The sequence below is a fragment of the Sesamum indicum genome, linkage group LG2, assembly GCF_026168435.1.
Source record: "Sesamum indicum cultivar Baizhima isolate 11 linkage group LG2, ASM2616843v1, whole genome shotgun sequence".
NCBI lineage: Eukaryota > Viridiplantae > Streptophyta > Magnoliopsida > Lamiales > Pedaliaceae > Sesamum > Sesamum indicum.
In genome coordinates this window covers 2,632,534-2,653,219 of record NC_142658.1, presented here as the reverse complement: position 1 = coordinate 2,653,219, position 20,686 = coordinate 2,632,534, and the positions used below count along the sequence as shown (strand labels likewise).

The window sequence follows — 20,686 nt, the reverse complement described above, 5'->3', positions numbered from 1 at the left end:
ACCAGAAAGAAAAGACTGAAATCTTCTTACAAAAGAAGAAAAAGGGGAATGGACGAGAAACTACCGCGTCTGCCAAACACTACTAGGAAAAATAATGAGACGTCTGCAATCCACCAAGATCCATGGTAGAATACGAACAAGGAAAACGGATCGGGTAAATTTCTCAAACAATATAGTTCTTTGAAAAATGATAAAATACACTAATTGAAAAGAACTAAAGCCAGATACTTCAAAATTCTCTCAAGATCTGAGAGAGATTCAAAAGATAGTTCAAGATTTTGGACTTAGGTTAATCCATTTACCTATGAAAATTGACCTCTTAAGTCAAAAAATGGACGGGATTCTTAAGATCCTCCTATACCTACACAAGGATCATACCAATATAAAAGCTAAAGTCACAAATCTAAAGAGAGACCAAAGCAATACCCCTTGAACCTCCAAACCAAGAGCGTATTAGGGATGCCTTCAGACCAGTAGCTTTTCTACATCAGAAGGAAGAGGCGATGGAGTTTCTAAAGTCAAAGACGTGAGAAGATCTAATTCTTGGATCCGTTAGATCCATAAAATAATAGAGATATCAAGGGTATATCTATCATATCTACAAGAGTTAGCAGAATTCTTTTTCTAACTTGGGATTGTGGATCTAGTCAACGTCAAAACCAATGAAATCACTCCAACACTACCACAACAAGAGGGAAGTACAGGTTCAAATGAACCCTTACAAGATAATCTAATGAGGGAAAGTGCGGACTTCCACACTAATGTCACAATGATATTCGTGGGAACTAGATTAAGAGAAAGTCCAGGACAGAATCTAAGAAGAGTGCCTGAAAAACAACCATGGGCTAGGAAAATGCTCCAGCTCTTGCATTCATGTGGCGCTAACTTAACTTGGATATTTTCGATTTCCAGATTATCAAAAAGTTGATAGATGAATAGGTTGCAGCCATGAAGATAACAACAACTGCATTGGAACTCAGTAAGGAGAGCTTCATACATCTGTTGGAGTTAAACTTGGAGGGTTCCGTGAAAGTTGGATGGGACAATACCCCAGAATACACAAAAGCAAGTATTCTAGCGGAGAGTCCAAAAGCGCCATTGCAGAAAAACTCAAAAGGCTCATTAAGATCCACTTCATTGAAGATGGATATTTCAAATAAAGCATGGCAGAGAAGGTTGGAGAGTACTCACAAGCTTTGATTGACCTCTAACTAAGGAATATTTGTGCAATAGATGAATATATCTATTGGTTCCACAAGTATTTCTTTTAGAGTGAAGTAGCAACCAAAATAGTTGCACCTATGTTCTTTGCAAAGATTTACAGTCCTTGGAGGGAAATGTTAATTCAATCATACAAAGTACCCTAAGGATAGTTAGCTTTAGTAGCAAGAAGAATACCTTTCCTCGAAGACAAACTGAAAGATTGGTGTTATCAAATATCCTTCCAAAAGAATATAAAGAGAATGAGAGATAAGATTACAAGATCCCCTCTCAATTGTGACGATAATAATTTTTCAACCATTATAGAAGAAACAAACGACAAAAGGAAGAGGAAGAAGAAGAGCAATGACCCATACTGTAGGAGTTCCAAAACCCTTCTTTCCAAAGGAAATCATGGTGGTCCAAATCAAAAGTCATATCATGCAAATTTGGAGAAAGAAAGGACCAATAAGGGTTTCATCTTATGGATCTAAGACGAACAGATGCAAGATCCACAAGAAGAACCTCTACAAAGAGAACATTCATACAAGCCCATACTAGATCTAATGAAAGTTTCAAAGATCGTAACTGCTAGACATGCGGAGCAAAAGGACATATATCACCAGGTTGCCTGTAGAAACATGGTGAATTACAAAAATTTGAAGCTACGGACAATATTCTAAATGTAATTTACTATAGCGATTTGGTACCCCTATACTAATTTGAAGGTCTTCCCTCAAATGAAAGTATCTGTGAGGAAGAAATAGAAAGTGATTTGATGGATCTCCAATCGAGTTAGAGTAATCACAACGAAGGAGATAGATTTTGAACATCTGATAGCCTGTCAGGATTCTTTTCAGCGGTGTAAAAAAAACTATGGAAGCAATCATGCATCAAGACTCTAATCTCAACCCATACGATGGATTTAGGATTGAAGGAATTGATAAAGTCCTCAATCAAACAGGGATAAACCAGAGAAAACATCACATAATCTACAAATTAAGTTCATGTGAGTTTGGTACTCCAATTGAACAAACTGGTTATGTGATGGAAATGCAAATTATTCCTAAAGAAGAATTTTTTGAAAAATTAAGTAAGTTTAGAGAAGAAGTAGCGGTTACTATAAAATGGATGTATATATGAACTATTGAAATAGTAATAAAAGCAACCGTTAAGGAATGAATTGATTCAAAAATACATCTATAATTACTGATAAAAGAATTAATAATTTAAGAGATAGATGTCTTGGAAAGATGATAAAAAATTTGTATGCAGAAAAATTAATGTTTGATATTCACCCTAGAATTGTGTACAACCTAGCCAACCAAGATTTCAGTTGTGTCTTAACCCTTCATCAGGATATTAAGAGAAAAGATCTTATTAAATAAGGAAATATACCATATTCTATGACATATAGAATAGCTTATGCATTTTTCCAAAATACACATCATTCTGATTTGTTTATTAGGAAAGAGTATATTTAGATTTCTAGAATTTTTAAGAAATTTGCTAAAGTAATAACACTGGATCCAATTATAATACCTAGAATAGGTGGTGTTGATATCTTAATAAAGATCTTTCAGATTTAGATCGAAAACTTAGCTCTAGAATTGAGTTTAGTAACATGATGTACTTTTTAGAAGATAGGATTACATGCTACAAAGGTAAAGAAAATGAGTTGTTATCTTTAACTCCTCAGATAACTATGGTTGACAAAGTAAAAATCAGATGCCGTGGAGGCTAAAAACAAATTAAAGTTGTATTTGACATATTAAAAAAGAAAAATTATTTTTCTTGTGATGAATTTTATCATTTCCAGCAAACTTGTTGTTGGTAAATGTAAAGGCATGCTAGAAATAACAGGCCATGAGATTATTTTACATGTGTTCTACAAAGACAAAATGGGACTATGACTTTGGGGTTAAGTTACCTCAAAAGTTATAAATCATGAGGAAGGAAAGGTAATGGTATGAAATTCAATTTAGATGGTTTCACCATTAGAATTAAATGACTAGTCCATTCTCCATATACATATCTATTAGGTATGTTGTATGATCAATATAAGTCAGAATACTTTGCAGCTTATATTGATTCAGAATCAAAGATTTGTACACAAAATCTGATGTTTTTCCTAGCGAAGCTACGGAAACCCTACTTGTTATTGCTGAAAAGGAATTTTCACAAGAAATTTTAGTACTCAATAAAGAAATACAAGAAATAAAAATCATGATCGAATGAGAATTTGAAACACCTTGGTTCAAGTAGAAACACCTCCTATCTACTTTCATGATATAGGACCAGATATTTTGCTAGGTAATAATTTTATCTAGGCCTTTGCGAAATATGCATAAAATAACCATAGAAATCTATTGATTTTTGCTACTAAGTATTTTGAAAAGAGAAAAGATATTTAATAAGATAATGCCCATAAATTTTCATAGCAAACATGGTGATTGTGCTGCCAAATGACCTATTAAAAAGTGCAGTATTGAAAGAAAATTTAGTGATACTCTTTTATTTTTCAGTCAATAGAGTTTCAATGAAAGATGAACTTAGGATTTGCATAGAAACTATAGAAGAATGTAAGCAATTAAACATAAAAAAAAAAAAAGAGTAAGCTTTCTCTCAAAAATATCAAAAGAAATTTCAATAAGAACCCTCTGGCGTGGTGGGATAGAAACAAGATCGAAACTACTCTAAAAGCTAAAGATGAATGCAAGTACAAGTATTGTTTGATACAAACATATCCAGATGAACATGGAGGATAGGAAATATATGCATGGGATCATTGAGGAGCATATCAATCTTAAACTAATCGAGTCTGGAGTCTCTACTTATAATAGACCCAGCTTTCTGGTAAGAAATCATGGTGAGATTAAAAAACATAAATGTAGGTTAATAATTAACTATCAAGGTATCACTAAGATATTAGAATTTGATGTTTATACTATTACGAGTAGAGAACACTTAATTGGATGTATCAAATATGCAGAAGTATTTTCCAAAATTTTATTGCAGATCTGATTTTTATCAGATCAAGATGAAAACGATTCAAAGAAATACAAAATATTTTTCACCCCGAGGACAATATATTTGGAATGTACTTTCTATAGGACTTGCAAATGCACCCTAGATATTTCAAAGGAAGATGGATAATCATTTCAAAGATTATCGAAAGTTATATGCAAAATCAATTAGACACCTTGAAACATTGATGCATGCCACAAATGAAGATTAATTCTTTTTGAAAAGAAAGCCATCATAACTACCAATAAAATTGAATTTTTAGGAATTTTTATTGACGAAACAAGTATCAAATTGCAAGAGCATATCGTGAGAAAAATCCGCAATTTTTATGATATTCTTAAAGATAAGAAGCAACTTCAAAGCTTCTAGGGAATCGTAAATTTTGCAGGAATCTTCATGACGGATCTAGAAAAATACAAAAAGAATTTCCGACCACTTCTTAAAGAACTGAAAGCTCGAAGCGGAAATGGGAGAAAATTCACACCCAAATGTTTCGTGAGTTGAAACAAGTTTACAATAACCTGCCAAAATTTGCAATCCCACAGGATCAAGAAGAATTGGCAGTCTATGCAGACGCTAATGACTATAGATGGACAGTATTGCTCAAGAACAAGACAACTACTGGAACAATGTAGATATACAGTAGGATTGTTCACTGAACAACAAACTAAAGTTTGACATATCAATGAGAAGGAGTTTTTTGTTGTTTGGAAGGCATTCCAGAAATGACATTTATTTCTACCAGGCAAAGAATTTACTTTAGAAGTTGATGATACGAATGTTAAAGCTTTCCTAAAAAGTAAACTTGAATCAAAGATTGAGAAAACTTGTATTATTAGGTGGCAAGTAGAATGCAATGTTGATTGTCATAGTATTGTCGTTGTTCAATCTCATGGATATATTATTGTAGATTTCTTGACAAGAGATGGAAGCATCTAAAGTAGACTCCATCATTGTGAGGCTCAAGCATCTTAGGAAAAACCTTTAGAAGCTTGAACAAGCTAATCTTAATATTGTCCAGATCGCCATTAGGAATCCCAAACTTGTTTCTTGCACTCTATGGGACTCATTAATAGAACTAATTCGAAAGGCATCTACTTTTGTGATGACCTGAGAATTGCAAGAACATGGAACTAACCTTGCACTCAGAAAATAAGGCACTGACCCTGTAACAACAGATTCAAATACTGCTTGCACGAGGCCATCCATCAGATTCTTGTGAGAAGGCAACAATTGAACAACAAGAAGTGCAAACTTCTAATGGTTCAAGTCAACCCAACACCTCTAGAGTTAAACAGGAAGAGATTACCTTAGGCCAATGAGAAACACCTGTAAAGTTAATACTAACAAAGCAAATTCTTCTGTTTATGCTTGGTAGGTATACCCAACAATGTGGAAAATTGGTCTCCCGCAGCGGAATCAACCTAAGCAAGACCATAATAGACACATTCAGGAAATATAATAGGACCTAGATTCTCAAAAGGTCTAACCCAGAAGAAGTGGGAGAATGGTATGATTTTGTAGCCTTCGCTTCAGTTCATATTATTTCACCAAGTTTTCCAAAAATCTCAAAACTTTCGAAATAGATCAATGGGGCGGTTTATGACTCATGAAAAAACAATCCTCACATTAAACAAGGAGATATTTTGGAGTTTAAATTTATTTCAACGGCTCCAAAAATCACAGGAAAAGAGTCTCATCCAGCATTTTATTTTATTATGTTGCAGAGACTTGACATGGTAGCATTTAACAAAGTCAAGACTGTTATAGGAAAAGCTCCCCTGGTATCATCCATCAGTAAAGATGGAATATTTACCAGAAAAGCTTGGGGGTTCTTGGTCTGTCTCACTGAGATTGAAAAGTCAAATATTCGTTTAAAATATTTTTAATAAATTAAATGGATCATTCCTGTTAAACATCTTGACAAAAAAAAGAACCAAGTTTGCAAAAAGCTTATTTGAAAAGAAAAGAATGCTTGTTTGGAAAAATAAATTGTCTGCAACGAAGGTTACAAGGAAGAAGGCATATAACATGATGCATGTCGGATAATGACATAACCACATGTGCTCTTGCTGTGAGAAACAGGAAAAAACCTTATTCAAGACAAAGATCCGAAGAACCGAAAAGAAATCCGAACCAAAACTAGAAAAGGGTAAAAGAATCATTTTTACACAACGTAGTAAAAACCTCAAAATGTAAAAAATCTAAAAGGAGACCTTCGAGAGAATAGAACAAAGGCACCAACAGTAGTAAAAAAAAAAAGAATACCAATTGGAAAGCACATGGCCTACAAACCATAATGACTAGGGGTGGCAGACGAGCCGAGCCAGCTGGAGAGGTTCGATTTTGAGCTCAAGCTCAATTCCCTTTGTTCATCAGACTCGCGAGCTTTTTTCTATTTTTTTATATATATTTTTATTTTTAAAATTTTTATATATTTAATTTCATGTTCAATACTTTATCAATTTTATACTCAAAATTGACCATATATTATAATTATTAATCAATATCATACATTTTATTTTGAATAATAATAAATTATGGCACTTTTATTTATACATTTAATCTTTATATAAAAATAAATTTATATTGTGTTATACTTTTTTTAAATTGGCAAGTAAATCACTTATAATTTTTTTATTTATTTCTGAATTTTATATTTATATCAAGATACATTGGATGCATTATGAATCTATTTTATGACTTATAAATTTATGTTGAAATCTAGTGATTCCTATGAATTAATCAAAAAATAATGATGGTCGAACAATTTTAATTATTTTTACCATTATTTTATTATATATAATGGGATCAAAAAGTTTAATAAAAAATTACTATATTTTAAAATTTGGGCGCCTGAATCATACCAAATTCAAATATATATAAGATTGTGTCCATCAGATCATATAAATGATATGATTTAAAATCACATGGCCTGATCATACACCGTCTTATATTTTGAGAACGATATCTCGATACTCGTATATCCAAAAAGTCTAAAAGTTTACCAAATGTGTTTTTCTGTAAGTTTGATATTATCTAACGGTTTGATCTAAATTTTGATGGCCCGATTAACCAATGTTGTTTAACAATGTAAGATGACAATTACATCAATGTAATACTAATATTTATAAATATATAAATTTATTGTAGATTGTGAACATATATTAGTCTCAACTATAAAATATTTTTATGTATTTCAATTGCATTATTCCAGATAATGGATACTTTTCTATAATTTTAAATTGTTCAGTATGTTTTTTTATGGTATATTTTACTAATTATATTACTACTAAACTAATTAGTAGTTTATATATATAATAATAAATTAAAATATCATATTATATTTTGGTATATTTAGAACATATTATGCAATCTATTTTATTACTTATAAATTTGTGTAAAAATTTAGTGGTTTCCATATGATGTGTGTGATTTTAGCACGGGTCCAAAGTTTTTGGATCTTGATATAGGATTTGGGCTAATTGAGTGAAAGCTCTTGAGAACAAGAGCCTGCAAAACAATACGTTAGTATTCCAACGCCCAAGTTAGTACTGGATTTGAAGCAATAATTCGAAATAATAAAAAACGTTAAAAGAGTGAAGCGAAATGATGGGAAAGTAGAGATAAATTGTGTTTATAGATGCTATAGAAGCATAGTAGAGTAGTAGCCGAATTTTCATAGGATGAAGGCGTCGTCCTCCTTGGGGGTGAATTCCCTATTAATGTAAGAGTATCCCACCTTTATCAAGGAACTAATGTTGCTTCATATTCCTGTGGAGAATAGATAAAATTAGTTAAGATAAAGTCTGATCCAGTCCTATTTTAGGGATCACATCATTGGAATTATCATTTGGGTAAGGGAGAGAGTCCAAGGCGGAGGAGGACTCCAAGTCCGCAAGGAATCTGTTGAATGCAAGAATTCGGGTTCTTGTGGGAGACCTTCCTATCACGTGTATTCTCTGTTGGTCAGAAGGGTCTATGTGGAGGGTCTACGTGTATGCCATGCAGGCTTCAAAAGGTGTCATGTGCATGAGGATTAGTTTGGCGTTTGGGCTGAATTCATTAGGTTGCATGCAATGGGCCTCTTCCATCATCATAGCCGTGCACAGGGATGGAGTATTGGGCTTTTCAACTCGCTCTTGGGCCGCAACCCATTGGGCCACACATATCACCATGATTTAATCTACTACTACTAATAATAAAAAAATAGTTTGCCACCCCTAATAATGACCACAACTAGAAAGTTGAGATAGGTGACAAGCACAATGACACCATCTAAGAACAAGTTTGAAGTCTTTGTTTAAAGTCCTAGGGCTTTAGTCGGCCCCAATTTGGTCCATTTGTAAACCCAACCTTAGCCCATGAATGTGAGTCAGACTAGGCTAAATGTGCCTGTTTTATTTTTATGTTTTTATGTTTTTTTGAAGAATTACTTAAATTTAGGGTTGACTTATGAAATAAAATAAATAGTAAATTAAATCATACAAAAAAGAATAATTACCACTATATAATGAACTTAAATAATAATTTGATGAATAAGCTTACATATAAACTTAGATGATAATAAATTAAAAAATGACTTAAAATAAACTTTGAAAAAAAATAACCAAAGAGTATTAATGAATTAAAATACTAAAAATTTAGAAGTAGAACAATAAAGATAATGATTTTTAGAGTTTCAAAAGTATAAAAAAACTACTAGAATAGCCAGGTTAGAAAATTAAAATAAAACATATATGCCTTCATTATTTTTATGAAAAAATGATGTAGCAGCCCCGACTCAAGACCAAGCCCAGGTTTCAATACCTAGGACTGGCCCAGGACCTACTCTGTCCCAAGCGGTCCTAGGCGAACCTATCCTATTTTTTTATTGGTCCAATCCAATCCTGGCTAACCTGGGCCACTTTGCATCTTGGAGAGGAATAAATATTTATGTAATATTTAAAATATTTCTTCAAACAAAATGAGGGCTTCTGTTCAATATGATTATCCAAAATTTTATTAAGTCTATATTTTGGAGTACTTTGCGCCCTAAGATAGGAAACAAAATAGAATTGTGCTATTTGTTGTTAAAGGAATGAAGTACCTACGAGTCATCTATTATGGTAGTATGATTGGAGGAAATTCGTAAAATTAAGGACTTGGAATGCCTGGTGGCAAAGCGATCAAAATAAGGTATGAACTTATGAAGTCTTGATTTTATTTTGAAAGCATGTTGGATATGATTAGTAAATGTTGGGACTATTTTTGCTAGAAAATTTATTTTTGGGACCAAAATACTATTGCGAAGGTTAGGGGCTAAAATAAAAATAAAGTACCTAAAGTGCAAATCCTTATAAAGGACAACATCAAAATTGACTATCTTGTAAAGCATGGTACGAAACTTGCAATTCCCCCCTATGTTGTGGTAACAAAATGCAATCTTCTGTAGTTTTTATTTGTCATTGCATATGCTTAGTAATTTTTAATTTACTTATGTCAGACTTTATTTTAGGTGGTTCTAAATTTGCAAAGTACAATTGGGGTAGGCTAAACTAAAACTACCACTAGCATTAATGAAGTTTTAATTAGTGCCGACTTTATTAAGCAGGATTAACAGTATGTTATATTAAAATTATTGCAAAGTGTTGTAAGACAAGAACTTATTAAGGAAAAAAAAAAATAGACTACCGAGATTAGGAATAGTACATGATGTTAAATATATAAATCTTTTGGTCAGCATTAGTGGCAAATTGAGGTTGATTTTTTAATACAAAACAAATTATAATATGTAGCGTGGTATTATTATATTGACATTTGAAACTTATTTGTTTGCAAGTGATTTTATATTTAATTTAGTGGAGAGTTGCAATGAAATTTATTTTATACATGGTCTTGTGATTTTTGAATTTTTTTTGTATTTCTTTTAAGCAAATAAGATTATAATATATTAAGTAAATATTTTATGGAAAGAATAATATGTGAGTTTGGCAATTTTCAATTTTAACCCCTTTTCAATGGAATATTTCATTTGTTATAATTTAAATTCCATTAAGTCTAACAGTGAAAGACTTTAATGTGTCAAATTTAACAGACAAGGGACTACAAAATACATTTAAGAAATGAGGGACTGAAATAGAACAAAAATAAGAGATGAGAGACTAACAACAAGATTTGGCCTAATCTTTATATTATTATTATCCTATGCAACAACATAAGAAGTTAAAAAAGTTTAAATCTAGGCAGCCAACTCAAGTAGGGCGATTGTTCCATATTTATAACCATGAGAAATTACTTGCATAGTAAATTGCATCATTCTTGAGCTGTTGCCTTGATATGTGTAGAGAGTAGAGTATTATCCATAAAAAACACTTCTCTCCTTGAAAATATGTTCCTATAATTCCTATTCAGCAATCAATATGTAGTTTCTTAGTTGCAATCCAATCTCTAGACCTCCTAGTCTACATTTCCCGAATAGCATGCAGCCGTTACATCTTGGATTGAAGAATAATAGAAGAGTAAGGAGCCATATTATATATCTTCTTAATGCCTGGAAAACCTTCTGGAACGAAGTCATCTGGAGACTCCAGATTCGTGTCCACCTGCAGTTATTGACATAAATCTTTGTTTAAGCCATTTCGGCCTCTACGTCATACATCATTTGAATCAAGGAGACTCATACAATTCCACGAAAGATGCAATTCAGTATGTTATGAAAACAAGCAACTCCTCAAAAAGAATTGCAAGAAATCTGCTGCAAATTCCAGAGTTTTACTATTTCATATGTGGCTGTGCACTACAAAGCCCCCACACTAAAGTGCAACTCAAAGAATAGGGCGAGTTTAGAACATTATCCGTGACTTCTGGAGCCAACATAGATCGTTTCCTAAGGGGTATGGTTTATATCTACAATTCTGGTGCCAACAAGAATCTTTACTTAATGGGACAGTAATTTTAGATTAAACTGAGCATAATAATGTAGGACCAAAACTGGTTATGAAATCACCATAAATATCTAGAATGATTTTCAGCTTCTTAATCCTAAACTCTCTTCTTGTCCTTTCTCCACATACAACTAGGCTAACAATGAGTTGCCTTTTCTTCATGTTTCATCCTTTATTCATCCATTTTTAATAAGTTGACCACCTATCTGTTCAATGGCAATTTCAATTTAATTCACTCAAATATCCAAGATTCATAAGTTCCTTGTAAGTTGCAGAAAACTCACTTGTATGTTAACGAAGATGCAAGAAAGATGCTATTTGCTTAGAACATAACCAAACAGCCCAAGTCAGCCACCATCATCATCTTACTACTTTCAGCAATTGGAGCAGGAAGTGATATTTTTACCGTTCTTTTAAATCATGGGGTTTCTTTTGCAACTTCAATTTATACATCAGCTCCCCCAGAATTTCAATTTCTGGCCAATATTTGAATTTTCCAGCCATGTTTTGAATTTCTAAACAATTTAATTAAAATTGCCTAGCCAATAGATGGTTGACTAAATTACATGAGAGATAGATGAAGGTTGAAGCTTGAAATAAGCCAACTTACAGGAAAATTATGTTTGCCAAAAGAATGGTGCATTTGTGATTTGTGAAGTAAGGTGACAGGCACTTTGTTCAACAAAGATTTTTAATCTTAAATTGCACATGAAACAATGAGATGCAAATTGTGATGCTAAGCTGGATCAAGTGATGTATCACTGCTAATGTGCAACCACAACAGGCTAAAAAATCAGTCTGCTGGTTTTCCTCATGATGACAGACGAAGCACAAGTTCACAAATACACAGGAAATACAATATAGTCTGCGGGAAATTGCCCATGCGAGTGGATAAGCTAATGAGGATAAAATGAAGACCAGATTAGACTATCACAAAACACAGGCACACTTTTATGCCCCAAGAACAGATTGTGTGAATTAAACAATATAAGAGCTAAACATGAAGTTGGAAGCATATAACATAAGAACTTTCCAACTAAGACGTCTGTCGATAACTTAGAACATTCAAGAAAAGCATGTTCCCATCAGAAAGTGAAGACAAAGATGAGTTTTGTAAACTAACCACTCGAAACCACCTCCTTGAGTCTGGTGGTGAGGGTATAACAGCTTTCACAAAGTAGTCATGTGCGTTGAATGCCACGTATAGATCACCTCCATTTTCTTCATGAAGCCTGAAATATCACATTTGTTTGCAGAGGAAGAGAGATTAGCCAATAGCAGAGTTTTGAGAGAATTTCTACCTGAATCCCATTGTCTGTTATCATTTGGGAAAACTTCCATAAACACTGGGGAACTCTAGGGTTAGACCGTCTACCAAAAAAGTCTCATTAATGTCAAACCTGTTCCCATTTCGTGGGAGCCCAACTCCATTATCTGAGGTTCCTGAACCTCCTGCTCTCATTGGCAGTTAATATGTGGCCCATTCTATCATCATTCGATGTACTCCTATAATGCCGCAAGTTGCTGATCTCAATATGTTTTTCCAGAACAAGTATTTTTCTTTCTACTTATTGGATCTTTTGGTCCTACTTCTCAGTGTCTTTATAGCTTTACAGAGTTCTATTTGAACTGTTTGACAGATTTTATTAATTTTTGTTAATCTAATGAGAAACTAATGGAAACAAAGGTATGTATGTTCGTTCAGGAAGTTGAAGGCCAAAAATCATATTGGTAGCCAAGTTTTGCCAATAATCTCATGGTACCAAAGTTTTGTACTATATTAAAAACATCACTAATTTATATGAAAATCCATCTCTACAAATTACTGTAGAATTATTCAATCTTAGAATCTTTCGTGTGAAATACACTATTTCATAAGATGACGAAATCCCAAATCATTAATGACTAGCACACACAAAACTTTTATAAAGTTATCATTAGTGAAGCACATGACTGAAATCAGCTTTGCGTGAAGCTTATAAGCTATTCACATGTTTGAGAGCTTATAAGCTCAAAATAAGATGTTATTTTGGTTAGAGTCTTATAAGCTCTTTAAAATGAAGTAAGCCCAACACATCCTTTTTATAAGATCTTTTAAGTTGTTTAATCTTAATATCCAATAGACAAAAACATTCACAATTTTATTAATATTTCAACTTTATCCTTCATATAATTGAAGTTTTCCCCCCAATTAAAAAATATCTATTTTTATATAATTTTAAGTTCAAATAGTTTGATGGAAATTTCGATTATTATTACATATGAGGGGCTTATTATGTTAAACGCTATAACATCTTATTCATGCAAACACTTTAAAAAAGCTTATTTTCAAATAAGATTCGGCATGATTAAGCTGTTTTAATATATAACCTTAACCAAACACCCTCTAAACGGTTGTAGAGTGGTACTATACACTAACTTGTACAGTTACTTCACACAATTTTATTATACCACTACATAAACTTTTATCATACAAGTTTCTCAATTCTAACATTGTGGGATGAGATGGGGATAATAGACTTGCAGGATTCTCAAAGAGATAATTACATATAGCTCTAGTGACTCAATTGCATAATCTGATTGTTAGTATGTCCACTAAAAAATGGAAAAGAAAGTCCATTACCATGTATACCTTTTCCATATATTTGAATAGTCTTGTTTGACACGGTAAATTAAGTTTTATATGAGATTTGATAAATAAAATGTCAAAAGTTCACCAATTTCCAATTTCAATCTAGAAACTTTTGAAATTAAAAAACAACCCCCCCCCCCACCCAACACATATCTCATTAATCTTTTCATTTCATATCAATGTGTAACTCATATTATTAGATAAAATATATTAATTAGTTATGTCCCATAGAGAGTTCAGATAACAAGTTAGTGTCTAACAATTTCTTAGTTTCTTTTCGCATTTGCCACATATCAGTATATCCAAGTTACAGAAATGCAAAGGAGGTAGCCCTTACGTAAATGCAAGGAATTTACTTTCACAATTTTCCCAGTTGTCCTCATGCCATGTAACTTCATTCTGCATTAAAAGGAATGCCAAAAATAAGTCTTGAACCGCAAATTTATAATGTTGAAGGAATCTAAATAAAGTATAATCAAGAAAGGATCTTTTTGCAGTAGCATGAAATCATAAACTTTAAACACCATGACTTCAACCTATCAGGAAAACTTAATCACAGTCAACCCAAGCTGGAAATGTGCACGGTGCCCTGATGAAAAGTGCATACTCGTCATACGAGTTAATCAGCAGCAGAAAATAATTCTCCACATGTAAATAATGTGATTTATTTCCCATTTTTGTTATAAATTCAACTACAGCTACCTGCTCCACCTTTTCAAAGTTTGACTATTTTGACACATGGCAATCTCTGCTGGCATATTGGTGGATGCGATAATGAGCGATTAAAAGGGATGCTGCATAATCCATGGCTGTAGAACACTGCGAAATGAAATATGGTCCTTTCCCATTGTTTGCAGGAATCCCTATAGCAGCAGCTGCTCTTGACTGTTCCCCGTTTCATGATTTTTATATGTTATGTATCACAGTCGCTAAGGACAAGATGATTGAAGGTAGAGCAAGCGGAAGGCATATCTACATGCACATATTTCCCTTGCTTTTCAGCTCAGACAATGTTAGGGCTCATTCTTACCAAAAAAGACATGCTTAAGCCTAGAAAACCTTCATGAGCCTGTGTGAATACTAAAGCATTCAGAAGAACAATATATATCTGAATTTATGCTTAGAGGACTTGTCTTCCTACGCCATTGGCAAAGCAAGATTAGCTATTTATCATGTTTAGTTCATATTTGAGGAGAGTGCCTTGGTAAACTTTGAGAACTATATGTCCTGTTTGCCATGATATGGAGGGAAATGAATACTGGGAGAAAGTATTTCACATAAGTTGATATTAATCAGGTCTTATAAAGAAGAAATCTAAGACATTCCATTTTAGGTGGAGAAATATATTATGAAGTCTATTACTTTTAACAGTAATTGTAAGAGAACCAAGAAAATTCACATGAGTTGATATTCATCAGAACTTATCAAGAAGATTTCTAGGACATTCAATTTTAGGAAGAATAAAAATATTAGAAAGTCCAGTAGTTTTAACTGTAATGGTATGAGAACCACGAAACAAACTTGACACAGCCTCCCCCAAGAGTAATTTCTTAATACAAAACTGAATTACATATGTTTGTAATATTATGAATTGCTTCGATCCACCAAAAAGACTGTTTGTACCCAACATCCGAGAGAGTAAAATGAAGCTGATAACAGAAAAATCCTTGTCCAAAGAACAGATGTACAGGAAACTAAAAATTTTTACCTTGCCAATGAAACTTTCTCTTGTGAAGACATGATGACTCTGTCTAAATTTTATCATCTCTGAGAAAAACCTAAAAAGGTCGTTCTTCTTGTCCTTTAACTGTCACAGCAAAATACAATTCCAACTTTACAAATTTATCAGATATATATATATATATATATATATATATAAATATAAAGAAGAAAAGAACAAACTCTAAAAGTACTTACTTGTCCCCACTGGAAATGATTAAGGGCATTATCATGTCCATAGCTGTTATTATTTCCATAACGGGTATGACCATATTCATCCCCCATTAACATCATTGGAGTTCCCTATTAACAGAGAACCAAAGAAGTTGCTAATATATAGGCCGATAAGTTCAAATAACACATTTCACAGAAACTATTGCCACATAAGCAGAAATGAGTCAGATTTGATAAGTGGCTCTTATTTCCACCAGAACAGCGACGTTGATGTATAAGAAGGAACCATGATTGGTCATTGCAATGTGAGAGTGAACAGGCATAAGCTAGAAGATCTCTATAAAGAGACAGAAAGCACAAGGGTTTTGCAGGAAAACACAATTGAACGAATTTACTACTACAGATGGATAAAGGGAACGCTTTTCAAACAGCAAAACTCGAAAGAATGCCTGCCAAAGAAAAATATGAAAGAAAGTAACATAACAAACTATTATGGCGCCAACTTTAGGCTCTTCGACACTCAGCCTTCATATGACTAAAACTGAATGGCTCGTATATAAGGTAAGCTTCCACCCATTTCAACAATTTTGATGCCAATATCCTAGTTTCAACCATAATATTCCTTGTAACAAACTCATTTAGGATGTTTCTTTCATCACTTTTGCCAATCCATGGAGCTTCACTTTAACATAATAAGAAGAGGGGAACATGAATAAAGGGGTTTGGCAAAATATCTTTGCAAGTTCTTTTCTCATTGAGATCATGTATCTAAGCGAACCTGAAGAAGGCGTGTAGAGACAGTAACAAACTACTGGCATTTTTTGGTTCAATTATTAAAGTATTTATCTTTGTTTGGAGATAGAGAAAAAAACACAAAAATAATTTTGTGTTTTTTATGAATATTATTGGTATATTTCAGTATGTGTTTTGTACTAGTGTAGAATGAATAAAATTAAGGTATATTATGTTTTTGGATATCTTCAAACAAGCAAAACATGAAACAACAAAGCCACTAGTTCTTGGCCAATCTTCGTTAAAAACTAAGAATTTCTTCTAGATGAAGGTACTAAAAATTAATTGGGGAGAAGATTCTTAACAAAATCATTTGCTGCAGCAAACAATTGCTCTCACACAGATAAACGCCCATTGCAGCGAATTCTAATGCAGGAACTTATGATTAAGCATAAAAATTGTGCTCGTTCTGAAAGAAACAGAGAGAACACGAGCAGTGTTTGATACATCTTAATACATGTTTACCTGAGATATCATTAGTGCTACATGGAAGTTCTTCATTTGCCGCAAACGAAGGGCCTTAACATTTGCATCTGCAGTTTCTCCTGATACGAACAGCGTAAAAATATACAACTATTAGGTGCAGAAAGACAAATCTGATCATGAAACATGAATTTTGGGTGACATGAATGCTCCAAAGTTCCAAACTTTTTTGAACGAAAAGCTTGCTCGTTGCTGGTGGGGCAGCAAGGTTATTGGAGATCTTATTGAAAAGACAAATATATCCCTGAAACAATATATATCACATATGTATGTAAAACTATTGAATCTTTTGTAGTCAACTGTAATATTCATCAGGATTCAATTGGTGTGCTTCCTTGTTTTAGTTGTTCGTATTAGGCAAGTGTAAAAGTTTTCTTTCCCTAGGAGATCTTTTTCTTTCTTGTTTTTTAGGACTTCCCATATTGTCTGCTGAATATTTTCAATGCCTCTGTAGCATATATTATAGAGGGTATTACTGACCACATTGAAGAGAATGATTGACTTTTCATTCCAAAATACTGCATGGTGCCGGAGCATTTATGACGCAATTAAAAAAAAAGAAGTGGTGAAAGTTCTGTCTTTCCAATGGAGTCATACACCTCAGAAGTTTCGGCTTCCTCAATTCAAGTGTCCTGGGTTGCTAGTTCTAATGGAGGACCACGTCTTGCTAATCTCATCACAGGTCACAAATTGAATGGACAAACTTATCTTCTTGGTCCCATTGCATGACTTACTGGTACAACCAGTAAACCAAAGCCAGGAGAATCAAATTACAAGACATGGAAGGCTGAAAACATGGTAATGTCATGGCTTATCAATTCCATGACTAACAAAGTAGGGGAAAACTTCATTCTCTGCTCAACAACCCAACATGTATGGAACAACCAAATGGGAGAGTCCAACACACGTAGGCAAACAGAAGAAAATCATAGAAACAGAAGTGAATCTACAAGTTTCTCTTAGGGCTCAACAAAATTTTAGACGAAGTTCGTGGTGGCATTTTAGCCATTAAACCTGTCCCAAACTTGCGTGAAGTGGCATCTGCAGTCTGACATGAAGAAAGCCGAAAAAAGATTATGTTGGGCAGTGGAGTGCAATCACTAACTACTTAAGCATCTGGCCTTGCATCTTGCATCTTGCATCTCGGGGAATAGATAGCAAAACATCCAAGAATGGAAGACCTTGGTGTGACAGCTGCAATATGATTGGTCATACCCGAGAGACCTGGGAAATTCATGAAAAACCTGCTCTTTGGAAACCAAAAAGCAAGCAAGAGTCTTTTGGAAATTACATTGCAGTAGAGAAGGGTTCCTCTACTACAAAAACTGGTCATGTTAGCAAGGGACGACTGTAATCCTTCAAAAGCGATACTAGATGCCCAACATACTTAGATTCTCCAGATAATATAGCCCCTGTAACACGATAATGCAACCCCTAAAACAGCATTTGTGGCTCAGAAAAGGTAATTTTCTAATTGCATTTAAAGCTATGAAAGTGGACATAAACAATTCATGGATAGTTGATTCTGGAACCTCATGCATCTCTCATAAAAAACTTCACACCTTGCTCTGCAACACTTTTTGAATTGCTGATGGTTCCATTTCAAAGGTTTTGGATATAGGTTCTGTTGCAAGTTCAGCGAATCTCCTTCTTGAATCAGTTTTATTGGTCCCCAATTGCAATCTTTTAACTATTAGCCAGACACGAACTATATTACTAAGTAATTTCCACATCATTGTATTTTTCAGAATTTAAATTTTGGGGACACGATTGGCACTGTTGAGTTGCATTCTGGCCTCTTCATGTTTACTGTGGCCAAACCCTTTGAGAGAGGACCTCAGACGCCACTTGAACAAAAATGGTCCTTTTTCTGTCTTCAGGTCTAATAAGGATAATGAAATTATATTGTGGCACAATCAGTTAGATCATAATTAGTTTGTTGTGCATTAAAAAACTCTTTCCACCATTACTCAATAAAAGTTCCTCCGATTTTAATGTGAAACCTATCAAATGTCTAAGCATATTCACAACTCTTATCCAATTAAAGAATACAAGGAGTCAAATCCTTTTTCATTACTTCATTATGATGTTTGGGGACCATCCAAAATAAAAAGTGTGACAGGGGCTGGATGGTTTATCTCAGTCATAGATGATCATTCTCATTTGTCTTGGATATACATCGTGAAACAAAAATCAGAGGTTTCAACTGTTCAAAAGTTTCAATTACATTGTATAAACCCAATTCAACCCCAAAATCCAAATTCTACACACTGATAATGCCCCAAATGATTTTAATACTTGGTGAATATCTTAGCGAGAATGTGTAGTGCATCAAAGCTCTTGTCCTACCACTCCCTAACAAAATGGAGTTCCGGAAAGAAAAAATAGACATTTATTAGAAGTTACCCTTACAGTCATGGTCTCTTCGCACCAAAATGTTTTTTTTTCTTTTATTTTTGGGGTGGGGGGGGGGGGGGGACTGTCCTTGCTGCTGGATACCTTCTTGAGTCTTCAAGTTTCAATGTCCATGTTAAGTCTTCCTTAAATCCTATCCTTCGTCTTATTTCATCTATTCCACCTAAGGTTTTTGGGTGTTCTTGCTTTGCTCATATTCCTCATCAACATTGAAATAAATTTGATCCCAATGTACTGCTATATTATGTGTATATATATACATACATATATATAATAGGGTCCACGTCAACTTGCCGGTCAAATTCGATCCCCCGTCCGGTTCTGAAAATATTGTTTCTTGTAGACTGAATAATCTACACCTATCCCATCCTTCATGTTTGTTACTCCTCGAACTTGTTCTAAGCAATTATGGTTCAGCGATTACTCATGCAAACCTATACCACTTGCCTTACCGATGAGCATCATTTTAAGTGACCCTGGGGTTTCTATTGATACAACTTTATAAGTTGCCAAAATGGTAACATGTCCTTGTCCTAATGTGTTTTTGCAATGGCATCTCCCAAGTTTGATTACTTCTCTCATTTATCATCTCAGTTGTTGTTTGAAGAATTTAATACTCATCTACTCCATCTCCCTAAACCAAATTTGCTAGTCGTAAAAAAGAACCATCAGGACAAAATAAGTACAAAAAATATGAAGTATCCAGTTCTTTGTTAACTTAAGGACTTGATAATCACTTGAACTAAGTTGAAAGCCAAATTTCACATAAACATTCGAGAAAACCATTGCAAGACTTCAATATTCCAAAAGACTATTTACAAAGGAAGATCTATGTATATAAAAGCATGAATAGTTAGGAGTCTTTTGTGTTTCTTTAACTTTTTTTTTGTGATGTCTATTATAATTCTCTAATAAAATATAAGTTACTAATTTATGGATAATAATCAGCAATTTTATAGCTAGCTTATTATTAGATGTTAATTGCTTACAAAATCAAATGGTGGTAGGACAATGATGGAAATTAAAATAAATTAAATATTAATAGAAGAACAGTAGAAGTAATCGCAGTACTTACTAAGTTAACTTGTGTTAGGATTACGATGAAAATTACAATAAACAATAATTAACATTATTTCAAGTTTTTTTCCAGAGAATCTTATGAAAAATTCTCAAAAAATCTTCTTATGAGAATTCCCAGAGCTAATAAAGTAAATACATATGAAATATAGAATATCAATAGGAGACAATGAATTTACACAAAAACAAAAAGTGCACTCACGCATCTTGAAAGAGAGTTCCCAAATTGATACAGTTAAAC

The 20,686-nt window shown here is 33.4% G+C and overlaps 1 protein-coding gene and 1 pseudogene across 3 annotated transcripts in view; one reads left to right on the top strand and one right to left on the bottom strand.

Annotated features, from left to right (window-relative positions):
* Nucleotides 1–10,371: 10,371 nt before the first annotated feature.
* Nucleotides 10,372–20,686, bottom strand: part of ISA3 (isoamylase 3) — a 41,661-nt gene continuing 31,346 nt past the window's right edge. For all 3 annotated transcript variants that reach the window (XM_011100492.3, XM_011100499.3, XM_011100508.3), the window contains 6 exons: nucleotides 16,936–17,015; nucleotides 15,703–15,807; nucleotides 15,494–15,592; nucleotides 14,123–14,184; nucleotides 12,277–12,385; nucleotides 10,372–10,811 (listed from right to left, as the gene is read on the bottom strand). In XM_011100492.3, the coding sequence (XP_011098794.2) occupies nucleotides 10,698–10,811; nucleotides 12,277–12,385; nucleotides 14,123–14,184; nucleotides 15,494–15,592; nucleotides 15,703–15,807; nucleotides 16,936–17,015 (569 nt within the window). In that variant the 3' untranslated portion in view covers nucleotides 10,372–10,697. The remainder of the gene's footprint in view (nucleotides 10,812–12,276; nucleotides 12,386–14,122; nucleotides 14,185–15,493; nucleotides 15,593–15,702; nucleotides 15,808–16,935; nucleotides 17,016–20,686) is intronic.
* Nucleotides 17,539–18,065, top strand: LOC148788936 (uncharacterized; annotated as a pseudogene).